The sequence below is a fragment of the Salvelinus namaycush genome, chromosome 8 (genome assembly GCF_016432855.1).
Source record: "Salvelinus namaycush isolate Seneca chromosome 8, SaNama_1.0, whole genome shotgun sequence".
Taxonomy (NCBI): domain Eukaryota; kingdom Metazoa; phylum Chordata; class Actinopteri; order Salmoniformes; family Salmonidae; genus Salvelinus; species Salvelinus namaycush.
Window position 1 is genome coordinate 47,020,284 of NC_052314.1, and position 14,597 is coordinate 47,034,880.

General features: G+C 43.8%; 1 protein-coding gene across 1 annotated transcript in view; it reads left to right on the plus strand.

The window, feature by feature from the left end:
- Positions 1-473: 473 nt before the first annotated feature.
- Positions 474-14,597, plus strand: part of cntrob (centrobin, centrosomal BRCA2 interacting protein) — a 29,501-nt gene continuing 15,377 nt past the window's right edge. The window contains exons 1-12 of the mRNA XM_038999844.1: positions 474-717; positions 1,355-1,613; positions 1,773-1,962; positions 2,049-2,136; positions 8,270-8,336; positions 8,464-8,593; positions 8,891-9,007; positions 10,713-10,829; positions 11,036-11,134; positions 11,272-11,475; positions 11,778-11,945; positions 12,048-12,154. Coding sequence (XP_038855772.1) covers positions 1,357-1,613; positions 1,773-1,962; positions 2,049-2,136; positions 8,270-8,336; positions 8,464-8,593; positions 8,891-9,007; positions 10,713-10,829; positions 11,036-11,134; positions 11,272-11,475; positions 11,778-11,945; positions 12,048-12,154 — 1,544 coding nt within the window. The 5' untranslated portion in view covers positions 474-717; positions 1,355-1,356. The remainder of the gene's footprint in view (positions 718-1,354; positions 1,614-1,772; positions 1,963-2,048; positions 2,137-8,269; positions 8,337-8,463; positions 8,594-8,890; positions 9,008-10,712; positions 10,830-11,035; positions 11,135-11,271; positions 11,476-11,777; positions 11,946-12,047; positions 12,155-14,597) is intronic.

The window sequence follows — 14,597 nt, forward strand, 5'->3', positions numbered from 1 at the left end:
CTTGATGGTAAAATTTCTTGCATCACGTTTTCATACTGGGGAGACCTGACGTTCGCGATCTCCCCTTATCTGTATGCAGGACCAATCACAACACGCCATATTGTCATCAGAGTTGAACCAACCAATAAGAATGCTTGAACATTGAATACACCTTTCTTTAGAGGCAAGTGGAAACATAACCAACCCTGTTACATTTGGACCCCCGAAGTAGCCTTGGACATCCCCTGGCCACCCCATGTATAAAACTCTAGTTCCGCCACTGTTAAGTAGTACTTTAAATTATTTTTTACTTGTGTACTTTACACAACTGTTTGTATGAAGGTTACCCAACCACCACAAATATTTTCCGTTTTTAGGGATATTTTTATTTTCAACATGCACATTAGGTGGCGGCATGCACATTCGAACGCCATTATACCAGAGAAGAAAAAGGAAACTACTGGTGTGTGGACTTTAATACCGGACGTGTCGTATCTTAAACAAGCGAAGTGCCGCTAGTTAACACAGGCAAGCGCGGTTTTTTAAATGATTGTTTTTTAAATCAGGCCCAGGGAGTTTTTATTTTTTCCCCGTTAGCTAACGTTAGTACTGTACCAAAGAGCATCAATATACTGACTAGATGTTAACGGTAACGTTAGCTAGAAGCTACCACTGAAGGATAGCTTGGTACAGTAGTTAGCTATCTACTACCTTTTCGCGCCCGGGAGTTTTCCGATGGTACGTACACAGCCACTCTCAACCGATAGGTAGGGTGGGATTGTGTGCTTGTTAGCCTAACCAGAGTCATACTAAACTAATGTCTCTTGTTAGTTAGCTGAGCTTGTTTTACCGTTATGCGTCACTATAATCTACAGTACGCTAGCTTGATTTGAAAATGTGTAGCTAGTTAGCTATTTGCTAGCAATGTCTCACTTGTTCGTCTCGCATATATTGCTAGCTGTCATAACTTTATACAGCCAATTTTCAGGATTAGTCACTTCCTGTTGCTAGACTACCGATGTTGCCACAACAAACACAGGCATCAAAATTGCCTAGTTAACGTTAGTTGACTAACATTACCTCTGCCTTATTTGCTCACTAAGTTGGCTAACGTTAATGTTTTGGTTTATTTTGTTGCTAGTTAACTAGCGAATTAAATATGAACTTTTTTTAGAACAATCAAATGTACTGCAACAGTTAACGTTAGTTTGCTAGCTAAGTAACGTTAGCTGTCGAATGAGTTCACTGCGAAAGTTATTGTTTGTGAACATAAGTAGCTAACATTGGTTAGCTATGAACTGTAACTAGCTCATGTGGTTGGTGATTGTACAGAAACTCTTTGACTGATTTAGTATTTTCTGCACTGACTGTTCAGGGATGGCATCAACCAGGTGTGAAGAACTACTAAGTGACAAAGAACCTTTGCATATATCAGCCCCCACCTCTCCTCCCCCCATTTCTCTCACTGCTTCCCTTTCTAAACAAGCCCCCCCCTCTCTGATCCGCTCCTGGCCTTCCTCGCACCGTTCCCCGTGGGATGAGTCTTGTGAGGTCACAGCTCGCCTCTACTCCTCGCTGCAACTCACCCGAGATCTCCAGGCCAAAGGTCAACCATCACCAGGCCACACTCACAGGTAACCCTGGCCCTGTCCAGAGACAATCCCAATGCTCACAGAAACAACCTCACCCCCCTCTTGCCCAGAAATAAGACTGGGTTATCAACATGCAAATAGACAGACTGGTTGATGGACAGAGTGTCATGTCTCACTCTAACTATCTCTGTGTGTCTCCAGACAGGTGTCATTTCAGTTGTCTTCTCCTCAGCTGGGGGGGGAGGGAGGGGGTAAGGCTAGACCCCCCGAGAACCTCCACACCCCCTCCCCCGGGGGGAGACAGGAGGAGAAGGGAGAGGAAGATAGGGTGTTGGTAGAGGAGATGGGTGTTAATCTCCAGACCAGTGTGGACTACAGCAACAGACTCACTGTAACTAACCCCTTACATCCGACACGTGTTTGTTGTATGTATGCGACGTGTGTGTGTGTGACTTCATGTTGGTGTGTTGGTTGCAGAATGGCAGGAGACATATCCAGGACATGGAGAATGTCAGAGCTCACCTTCAAACCATGCTGAGAAGCACACCCACATTGGAGACAGAGGGTGAGACCCTGGAGACTCTCCTTCTATCCCAAACCAACCCATAGCCTGTATCCCCATAGGCACAGATCATAGAGGAATGAATGGATGTCCACAATATGTCACAAAAATCCACCTGACTTGTCAGAGGGCAAGATGGAGGTGAAACTAGGGTTGGGCGATATTATGATGGCATTTTCTATTGACGATGATTGACAGCCGTCGTCTATGGTGACGACATGTGACAGATGATGGTTTAGCGTATTTGAACTTGACTGGCCGTGGAGTAAAAAAAGTATCGCAGGACAAGTGACATTCTAATTTGCCTATTCCTATTTGCTATAGCCCAGTGGTCAGCAACCTTTTCAAGCCTAAGATCACATCCCAAGTCCAAATGTAAACCAAGATCTACCACTTGCAAAAAATGACGAAAAACAAGACAATGGAGTTCCACTTTGACGTTCTTTATTTTGTTACCTGTCAGTCAAAGTATTCATTTAATTATTTATATAGTATAATCAGAAGTGCAACTGTCATTGATAAGTCATATTACATTTTTCAATATTTCCACAGGCCGATTACTCATTAATCATTCATATACAGTTGAAGTTGGAAGTTTACATACACTTGGTTATTAAAACTTGTTTTTCAACCACTCCACAAAATTATTGTTAAACTAGTTTTGGCTAGTCGGTTAGGACATCTACTTTGCATGACACAAGTAATTTTTCCAACAATTGTTTACAGAAAGATTATTTATCTTATAATTCACTGTATCACAATTCCAGTGGGTCATACACTAAGTTGACTGTGCCTTTAAACAGCTTGGAAAATTCCAGAAAATGATGTCATGGCTTTAGAAGCTTCTGATGGGCTAATTGACATCATTGGAGTCAATTGGAGGTGTACCTGTGGATGTATTTCAAGGCCTACCTTCAAACTCAGTGCCTCTTTGCTTGACATCATGGGTAAATCAAATGAAATCAGCCAAGACCTCAGAATATTTTTTTTTAGACCTCCACAAGTCTGGTTCATCATTGGGAGCAATTTACAAACGCCTGAAGGTACCACGTTCATCTGTGCAAACAATAGTACGCAAGTATAAGCACCATGGGACCACGCAGCTGTCATACCGCTCAGGGAGGAGACGCGCTCTGTCTCTTAGAGATTAACGTACTTTGGTGCGAGAAGTGCAAATCAATCCCAGAACAACAGCAAAGGACCTTGTGAAGATGCTGGAGGAAACGGGTACAAAAGTTCTACACCTGCATTGTTTGGGGTTTTAGGCTGGGTTTCTGTACAGCACTTTGAGATATCAGCTGATGTAAGAAGAGCTTTATAAATACATTTGATTTGATATATCCACAGTAAAACGAGTCCTATATCGACATAACCTGAAAGGCCGCTCAGCAAGGAAGCAGCCACTGCTCCAAAACCGCCATAAAAAAGCCAAACTATGGTTTGCAAGTGCACATGGGGACAAAGATCGTACTTTTTGGAGAAATGTCCTCTGGTCTGATGAAACAAAAATAGAACTGTTTGGCCATACTGACCATTGTTATGTTTGGAGGTAAAATGGGGAGACTTGCAAGCCAAAGAACACCATCCCAACCGTGAAGCACGGTGGTGGCAGCATCATGTTGTGGGGGTGCTTTGCTTCAGGAGGGACTGGTTCACTTAAAAAAATAGATGGCGAATATATTGAATATATTGGAAGCAACATCTCAAGACATCAGTCAGGAAGTTAAAGCTTGGTCCCGAATGGGTCTTCCAAATGGACATTGACCCCAAGCATACTTCCAAAGTTGTGGCAAAATGGCTTAAGGATGACAAAGTCAAGGTATTGGAGTGGCTATCACAAAGCCTTGACCTCAATCCTATAGAAAATTTGTAGGCAGAACTGAAGAAGTGTGTGCGCGCAAGGAGGCCTACAAACCTGACTCAGTTACACCAGCTCTGTCAAGAGGAATGGGCCAAAATTCACCCAACTTATTGTGGGAAGCTTGTGGAAGGCTACCGGAAATGTTTGACCCAAGTTAAACAATTTGAAGGCAATGCTACCGAATACTAATTGAGTGTATGTAAACTTCTGACCCACTGGGAATGTGATGAAAGAAATAAAATATGAAAAATCATTCTCTCTACTATTATTCTGACATTTCACATTCTTAAAATAAAGTGGTGATCCTAACTGACCTAAGACATGGCATTTTAACTAGGATTAAATGTTAGGAGTTGTGAAAAATGTTAAATGTTGAGCTTGAGGTGATTTTTAATCCTTCAACCGCTAAAGAGTGTCAGAAGTTAGGGGGTGTCCGATGTTGGGGTAAAATTAGCTAGGTGAAAACAAGTAGGTTTGCTGTGTGCCTTCACTCTGTTTTCCTCGTCCCTGGGCCTGCTGTTTCAACAGGTTCTTTGTGCTGTCTGTCTTCCTATTTTCTCGCACTTTTTACCTTTTGTAGTGTGTGAAACTACACAATGTCTTGCGGGAACCTGCACAATGTTATTACAAAACAGAATTCTTCACAATGTATCAAAATAAAGTACTTTCCCACACTACCTCAACCAGGTGCAAATTAGGGGAGGAGCACAAAAAATAAATAGCTTTGCATGTGTGACTCCTTACCACAATCAATCAGTATGGCAAAAATAATCTCTGCTCAGAGGGCCTTAGAAATGATTTTTGCAGAGGGAGGAGTGTCTTCCACTTTGGAAGATTAAGAATTTTCGTGTGTCGGTCAATTCTGAGTCTGACAGTGAGTTGAAAGAAGTGGATGAGATTGACCCTCTGCCAGGACCAGCCCGTCAGCAGCCTGCAGGAGGAGAAATATTGATGTCATTTCCGGGGAATGAGCCACACTATATGGCGTTGAACCCAGATTGGAACAGAGGGAAGCTCGGCCGACGTGTCCCTAGTGTCCTACGTGCCAAAGAAAGGAAAAATGTGGTACTCATGAGTCCCCTGAATAAAAATAACTAATCATAATGGATTATAATGCTACAAAAGGAGGGTGGACCATTTAGACAAGCTGGTGACTGGCTACAGCTGCGAACATTGGGTGCATAACACCATGAACACCACACAAGGGGTAAGCTTATTAAGAAAGAAATCCATGCGGACTGGGAAAACCCCTACATGCGAGGTTGAAATCCAACTGGCCAATAACCTTGGGGTCCATGGGTCCTTAAGCACTCTTAAATTAATTTATCTGATTTAAAGGCCTCAAGTCTTAAAATATATTAAATTCAGTTTTCAAAGGTTTTAAATGCGACAGCGGTGACTGAAGTGTTTCCGTTATATTGTGCCGCCACTTAATTGTTGCCACCGTGGCAAAAACGAGGAAAAAATATACAAAAAATACTCCAGGCACAGATGCCTCTGTGTGTACGAGTCGGGTGGTTGCCAGAGGAGAAAGCAAGGTAGCCTAAACAATTTGATAGACGACAACACGATGTCATTTTCGTGCGAGAGTATGTGCTAGACTGTGGCTTCTCCTTGTTACCTGTTTAGCAACAGTGTTATCTCGTTAACTTTTATTTGTTAGTTATTCTTCTGTTTTTCATGTAAGTTGACCCCCGCCGTCAATCTCATTAGGTTTCCGCTCGCTTTCTGTTGCTCTGCTGGCGGGGATTGTGTTTCACGTGTTTTTTACTGTGTGCTCTAGTTCTAGATGGTTTAGAGTAGGCTAGTTGGGCTCTGGCTTGCTGCTTTGCTAACCGTGGTGGTTTCTGTGTGGATTCATCTGACATTTTATTTGATCTAAATCGCTGTCATGCACTTGCCAACGAGCTCCTCTCTGTTCCTCCTGTTTGCTCTCTGCCCTGGAATAGTATGGATTCCCACTCCCTGTTTTATCCCGACCAAATACTACTCCCCCCTGATTTTTCGCCGCATGAATAATAACTATCGGCTCCGGCTCTCCTATGATGTCCTTATCCCGCCCACTCATCGGGCATCCTACGTAGACGCTGCTACCTGCATCGTGGCTCACGTCGCAACTGGTCTGTCAACTATACTACTGGTAGCAACATTAACTCTCTCTCGTCTCACTCACACCCTACTTCCAATCCATCTTGTACAGTAAACCATGACTGCCTACGTCCCCTTCAACCTACTGTACCACTATCCATAAACTCAACTCTGTCTCACAATACTAACTTTGCTCGCCTCAGCACTCGATCAATGAACAAAGCCCCCTTGCTCCATGAACTAATATCTGACAACAAGCTAGACTTCCTCCTCCTAACTGAAACTTGGCAACAACCCGGTGATTTATTTTCTCTTAACCAAGATACTCCTGCTGGTTATGACTACCTGTGTCACCCCCACTCCACCAGCCGTGGTGGCGCCCTTGCTGTACTGTATACTGTAACTCTAAATCAAAAATAACTGAACTCTGTCCCTACTGTCTCATTTGAATACATTGCTTACAAATCATCCTGCTCTATTACCACTATCCTTGTGTACCGTCTTCCTAAAGCTAATGAATATATTATTCTGGATCCTATTTTGACATGTTGCAAATCAAAATATCGGTCATGCTTTCCCTGAAGATGTTAGATGAAATAGCTAACTACTTCCATGTCTTACTTGGCACTGGAAAAAGTCATTCTAGAGTCCTCACGCTTAGCTACTTTGCTTCAAAGTATAGCCATTGATACCAGATTCACTGAATGAGGGAATTCTTTTTTACTTTTTGGTTGTAGGCCAATGTTCTAATGTTATAGCATAATACCTCCAAGAGAGTTACTGGTTGTGTAGACTTTTGTTCCAGCCCTACTCTTTTATACACCCGCTCTTTTATACACCCGCTTCAACAAATGCTGCTCAACAGGAACTTGTTAAGCTGACTCAGGTGTGTTTGAGCAGTGCTGGATCAAAAGGCTGCACACCCAGAAGCCTAGCTCTCCGGATTTAGAGTTGACCACGTTTTATACAGTAACAGTGCTGTATATTTGACTTTAAGGCATTTTTTACATAGTGGTATCATAATGGTATTATCATTCTAAGCTGATATTGGTATCAAAGGAAACATTTTGACCACTTAGTTTATCTAGTGAATGATTAGCCATTGGGAAACCCCATGCTTCAGCCATCTATAGTCTAGCCACTATGCTACAACATCCGTTAGGCTACAGGAGAATGCTCATTGCTAAAATAGCACACCTGCCTAATATGAGCCTGTAGGCCGTAGCCTTTGGTGAACGAGCCAGCCCTAAAAATACGACTTTTTGCCAACATGGGCTTCTTTCTAGAAAGGAATATAGACAGTTGTGTGGCGCACGCTGGCCTCAACATTTTTATTAAATTGCATTCTAAGTGGCATTAAAAAGGTCTTGTCTTATATTCAATTTCATGGGACCTACAGATATCCTGAACCTATTCTCCGACTATCATAAAAGCTATAAGATAAGTAAAAGTTATCAATACTAGCTTATTTCCCAAATATTCTAACCTACGAAGGTGTTGTCCTAAAGTTGTGGCTTTCAAAAATAACAAGAATGAAAGTTAATAGACTAGGCGTAGTCTATTCTCAATCACAGCTTTATAAAAGATCGAACAAAGCTTTATGAAAGATGGAACAAACAATATTATTATCAAGTTCTGATGACTATAGACCGCTTCTACCCAGCCTGTAGGCCTATAACCTAGCTCACTATGGTAAAACAGCCCGTTCCTCATTGGTCACTGCTGCATCATGTGTGCGCCACACACAAACCTTTTCTGCTCCTCCACAAGAAAGGAATATTAGAAAAGATTTGCCATTGCCTGCATTTAGCCTCTGCTCAGGCTTTCAACAACATTATCTTTCGCCATGATTCGTCCAGTTGCATTTTATTTTGCGCTATAGCACAACTGTAGTTTTAGCACACTTTTTTGGGGGGTGATCGCATCGTATATAACAATGTTTTATGGGAACATAATCACGATAGGACAGAGGTTGACATCACCCAACCCTAGGTGGAACCACCACCATATTGCTTACACCTATCCAATCCTTTTAGATCTGTGCCTAGGGGGTAGGGGCTGATTTTGTATTTGGGATTCAGGGAATGGATTACACACACTGAAGAAAAAGGAGACAGACAGACACGCCACTCTCACAAACACACACACAAACTTTGCTAATATGGTATTCCCTGTATTGTCCTGCAGGAGGTAGCAGTGTTACAGAGAGTCCCAACCAGTCATTTAACAGTGACAGCACCTCACAGCTACTCGGGTAACACTACACACCTTCTCTATTTTAGTTTTTCGATACGTTTTTGTGTTCTCTATAATAGCTATGTTGTCGGTACGTATTTGACTAAATGTAAAACAAATTGCACTTTTCTTATTCTCTTCTCCAGTGGTGGGATAGGAGGTTTAGAGGAGTTGTTCCCGCGGTATTCTTTTCGTCTGCGTTCTGATGGTGTCTTCTCCTCCCCGGAAGCCACTGTCCTTAGGGAGAGCCTAGACAGGGAGAGGACCAGCCGCAAGGTAAACACACACACACTGATCCTGATATGATCTTTGGCCCCAATACCTTCCAATTCCTGAGGATCAGCCCTGCTTTAGCCTGCTCTAGCCTGTTCAGTGTCTAACCCCTCTCTATGTGCCAGTATGAGGGGCAGCTGTGTGTGTGTGAGGGGCAAGTGTTGCCTGGTGTGTAACTGTGTGCGTCTATAGTAGGGTTGTCACGGTACCACTATCCAAATACTGGTATTGGGACAAACTTAGTCAGGAGCAGTGTGAGGGGCAGGGGCTGCTGGTTTGTGACGTTACGTGTGTCTCTAGCAGTGTGAGGGGCACGTGCTGGTGTTGCAGAGTAAGGCTCTGGAGCTGCAGCAACGATTGGCTCTCGCTTTGTCAGCTGACCGGAAGAAGGATGTCATGATCGAGCAGCTGGATAAGGTGTGGACACACCTTACACTCATACACACTCTTGCTCTCTCTCTCTAGCTCTCTCCCACATGCAAATCTTTAGGATGGGTGTTATCTACAGTACCAGTCAAAAGTTTGGACACACCTACTCTTTCAAGGGTTTTTCTTTATTTTTACTATTTTCTACTTTGTAGAATAATATTGAAGACATCTAAACTGTGAAATAACACATATGGAATCATGTAGTAACCAAAACAGTGTTAAACAAATCAAAATATATTTTAGATTTTAGGTTCTTCAAAGTACCCACCCTTTGCCTTGATGACAACTTTCCACACTCTTGGCATTCTCTCAACCAGCTTCAACTGGAATGTCTTGAAGGAGTTCCCACATATGCTGAGCACTTGGCTGCTTTTCCTTCACTCTGCGGTCCAACTCATCCCAAATCATTTCAATTGGGTTGAGGTCGGGTGATTGTGAAGGCCAGGTCATCTGATGCAGCACTCCATCACGCTCCTTATTGGTCAAATAGCCCTTACACAGCCTGGAGGTGTGTTTTGGGTCATTGTCCTGTTGAAAAACAAATGATAGTCCCACTAATTGCACAACAGATGAGATGGTGTATCGCTGTGGTAGCCATGCTGGTTAAGTTTGCCTTGAATTCTAAATAAATCACAGACAGTGTCGCCAGAAAAGCACCATCACACCACCTCCATGCTTCACGTGGGAACCACACATGCAGAGATCATCCGTCCACTTACTCTGCATCTCACAAAGACATGGCGGTTGGAACCAGAGATCTACAAATTAGACTCATCAGACCAAAGGGCAGATTTTCACCCGTTTAATATCCATTGATTCTCGCAGTCTCCTCTGAACAGTCGATGTTGAGATGTGTCTGTTACTTGAACTCTGTGACGTATTTATTTGGGCTGCAATCTGAGATGCAGTTAACTCTAATGAACGTATCCTCTGCAGCAGAAGTAACTCTGGGTCTTCCTTTCCTGTGGTGGTCTTCATGAGAGCCAGTTTAATCCTAGCGCTTGATGGTTTTTGCATCTGCACTTGAATAAACTTTAAAAGTTATTGACATTTTCCGTTTTGACTGACCTTCATATCTTAAAGTAATGATGGACTGTCGTTTGTCTTTGCTTACTTGAGCTGTTCTTGCCGTAATATGGACTTTTGTCTTTTACCAAATAGGGCTATCTTCTATATACCAACCCTCCCTTGTCACAACTGATGGCTCAAAAGCATTAAGGAAAGAAATTCCACAAATTAACTTTTAACATATTTTGATTTGTTTAACACTTCTGGTTGCTACGTGATTCCATATGTGTTATTTAATAATTTTGATGACTTCACTATTGTTCTTCAATGTAGAAAATAGTACAAATAAAGAAAAACCTTGAATGAGACACACAGGTACAAACACATGCTTACGCACACATTGATGTTGTGTTGTGGATATGCGGTGGTGTAGGGTTTTTTCTTTAGCTCATTCAGTACAAACATAGTTCACTGTTTTATATTTTGTTTTATATGTAATGTGGGTGCTTTGGTGTGTTTGGACCCCAGGAAGAGTAAGGCAAGGCAGCAGCTAATGGGGATCCCCAATAAATACAAATGAGTAGGTGTGTCCAAACTTTTGACTCATACTGTATATGGTGAAAATATCAGAGGCCAAGGTGGAGCTGTCACCATATATTACTAATAACCTGTGTGTGTCTATCAGACCCTGGCTAAGGTGGTTGAAGGCTGGAGGAAACATGAGCAGGAGAAGAGTGAGGGAGTGAAGAGACTACAGCAAGAGAAGGAGCTGGCGGAGAGACGACATACAAAGCAGCAAGAGGTAACATGTATTTATGTGCCTACAAAGATTTAACATGTTGCTGCCTTGCATCCATAGAATTTGACAGTGGTTACATTTCCACACCACCATCCCACATCTTTATACCAAACCAAGTGGCGGGACTGTCATTGGCTGTTGTTATCATCACATATACATAGGATTCACAAATGTCACTACGAGTGTGTGCGTGCATGTGTGTTTTCCAGACCCTTGGTCAATTAGAGCAGTCTCTGGCTCAGGTTGCCGAGGCCCTGGAGCAAGAGCAGAAACACACTGAGGAACTACAGAGAACCAACAGACAGCTGGTGAGTAACACACACACACACAGCCACATTCTCTCGCACTATCATTTACACCTATCTGACTCTCTGTGTGTGTGTGTGTGTGTGTGTGTGTGTGTGTGTGTGTGTGTGTGTGTGTGTGTGTGTGTGTGTGTGTGTAGGAGCTGCGGCTGGTGGAGTTGGAAGGGTCTCTGTGTGATTGTAGGCATGAGTGTGAGCTCTTGTGTGTGGAGCGAGACGGGCTGCATCTACAGGCCCAGGAAGCCCAGGCTGCTCTGACCTGCCTCCAGGAGCAAACAGCCAATGAGAGAAGATCGCTGGAGGACCAGACAGTCCAGCTAGCCAATCAACTGCAAGAGGAGAGGGTGGGTTTGTCTCTCCTGTCCAACATTTTGTAATGTCCGTTTAAATCATTCAACTCAAATTGTTACTAAATAACATGTTTGCCGCAAACGGAAGCCTTGAAAGCAGCTCTGGTCTGTTATTTAACAGACCATTTAACTAACAGCAGTCTCTAACTAGCATTTCCATTTATGAAGTGTTTTTTTTAATTGTGCATGAAGCGTACCTCATGGAATCAATGTCCTTTAAATAACTCAAAGCATCTTGAATTGGAGTTAATTCTAAATTGACCCCATCCTGTGTGTGTGCGTGTGTTTGTTTGTAGGAGTGCAAGCAGCGAGAGGAGCAGCATTTGTTGGAGGTAAGGCAGGTGTTGGAGGAGGTGAGGGGAGAGTTGACCAAAGAGAGGGGGAGACTGCTACAGCTGGAGGAGGAGAAACTGGAGGCGCGGAGAGAGTGGGACACGGAGCGCATGGATTGGGCTCTGGAACAGGTACATATCTATTTGTCTGTGTTTACAAGATCTTATGACTCTGGGGGTTTGTTTATAAAATTGGGGGTCTGGGGGTTTGTTTACAAAATTGTGTGTGTGTAGGCCCGATTTGAAGCCCAGCGTTCTCAGTTGGAAGTAAAGCTGAAACAGGAGACTGAGAGACTGTCAGCTTCACAGCAGGAACACATTGCCCTGAAAGAACAGCACAGGTACACACAAACACAAACGCCACTAGGGGTGATAAAGTCCTAGACCACAGTTATTTTACCCACACGCAAGCATACAAGGCCCTCCCTCGTCCGCCATTTGGCAAATCAGATCATGACTCTGTACTCCTGCGAACTGTTTACAAGCAGAAACTAAAACAGGAAGTACCCGTGACTTGCTCCATTGAGAAATGGTCACCAGAAACAGAGATTATGCCTCAGGACTGCTTTGCTAACGCTGATTGGAATATGTTTTGAGACTGCGTCGATAACATTGACAAGCTAACCACCTCTGTTACAGGCTTTATTCGAAAATGCATCAGCGACGACGTCCCAACGGTGAGGGTTCGCTGCTTCCCCAATCAAAAACCTTGGATTAACACCGATGTTGGTGCTAAACTAAAGAACGGGGCTACCACACATAGCTATCGTAGACAACCCTAAGGCTACGGCCATGGACAGGAATAAGTACAAGAAGTCCTGCTATGACCTCTGCAGAGTCATCAAACGAGCAGGACAATATAGGAATGAAGTGGAATCATATTACACAGCCTCCGACGTCCACCACATGTGGCAGGGGCTACAGTCCATTATGGATTACGAAGGAAGACCCAACCGTGATCTGCCCAACGATGCCTCTTTACCAGACAAACTCAATGCATTTTATGCATGCTTTGACAACAACTTTGTGCCGGGTGTGAGGGCCTTCCCCGACCAAGAGGATTGGGTGATCTCGCTCTCCGAGGCCGACATGAGAAAGGTCTTCAATCATGGTAACACCCACAATTCCGTGGGGCCCGACGGTATTCCAGGGCGTGTTCTCAGAGCATGCGCAGGACAGTTGTCAGGCATATTCACGGTCATTTTCAACCTCTCCTTGTCCCAGTCTGTAATCCCCACATGTTTTAATATGACCACCATCATGTAGCACTCACTTCTGTAATCATGAAGTGCTTTGAGAGGCACACATTAACTCCACCATCCCAGACACCCTAAACCCACTAATTTGCATACCGCTCCAACAGATCCATAGATGACTCAATCACTCTACACACTGCCCTCACCCACCTAGATAAGTGGAATACCTATGTGAGAATGCTGTTCATTTTGACGTAGGGCGACGCACAATTGGCCCAGCGTCGTCCGGGTTTGGCCTGTGTAGGCCGTCATTGTAAATAAGCTCACCAAGCTTAGGACTCTGGGTCTGAACACCTCCCTCAGGAACTGGATCCTGGACTTCCTGGCGGGCTGACCCGTGGTGGTGAGGGTAGGCTACATCACCTCCGCCATGCTGACCCTCAAAACAGAGTTCCCTCCTGTACTCCCACGCACGACTCCAACACCATCATCAACTTTGCTGACGACACGACGGTGGTAGGCCTAATCATCGTCAACAACAAGTCAGCCTATAGGGAGGACGTCAGTGACCTGGCAGTGTGGTGCCAGAGCAACAACCTCTCCCTTAACGTCAGTAAGACCAAGGAGCTGATCGTGGACTACAGGAAACGTAGTAGTCCACATTGACAGTGGAGCAGGTCGAGAACTTCAAGTTCCTCGTTGTACAAATCACTAAAGAATTAAAACTCGTCATGAAGAAGGCCCGGCAGCGCCTCTTCCCCCTCAGGAGGTTGAAAAAGTTTGGCATGGGCCCTCAAATCCTCAAAAAGTTCTACAGCTGTACCATTGAGAGCATCTTGACTGGCTGTATCACTGCTTGGTATGGCAACAGCACCGCCCTTGATCACATGGCGCTACAGAGGGTTGTGCGGACAGCCCAGTACATCACTGGGGCCGAGCTCCCTGCCATCCAGGACATCTATATCAGTCAGTGTGGAAGGAAGGCCCGGAAAATCGCTGAAGACTCTATCCACCCAAACCATAGACTACTCTCTCTGCTTCTGCATAGCAAGCGGTACCGGTGCAACAAGTCTGACACCAACAGGTTCTTGAACAGCTTCTATCCCTAAGCAATAAGACGTATAAATAGCTAACAAAATAGCTACACGGACTATCTGAATTAACTTTATTTTTGCACTGTCTGTGCGCACTCACAGGGCCCTACACACTCACTCCATCATCTGTTCCCTCACATATAATATGCACATACATTTATAGTGACTACACACACGCACACCCACTCACATACAAGCTGCTGCTACTCTGTTGTCTTATATCCTGTTGCCTAGTCACCTTACCCCTATACATATCTACCTTCAATCACTCCAGTATCCCTGCACATTGTAAATATGCTTTTGGAACTGACCCTGTATATAGTACGCTTATTTACTTACTTATTGTGTTCTTCATACTTCTTCTTATTTCTTGTATGTTTTTTATAGTATTACATTGTTATTGATTGTTGGGTTTTGAGTTTGCAAGAAAGGCATTTCACTGTACTTGTGCATGTGACATTGAAACTTGAACACACACACACATTTCCACAGTG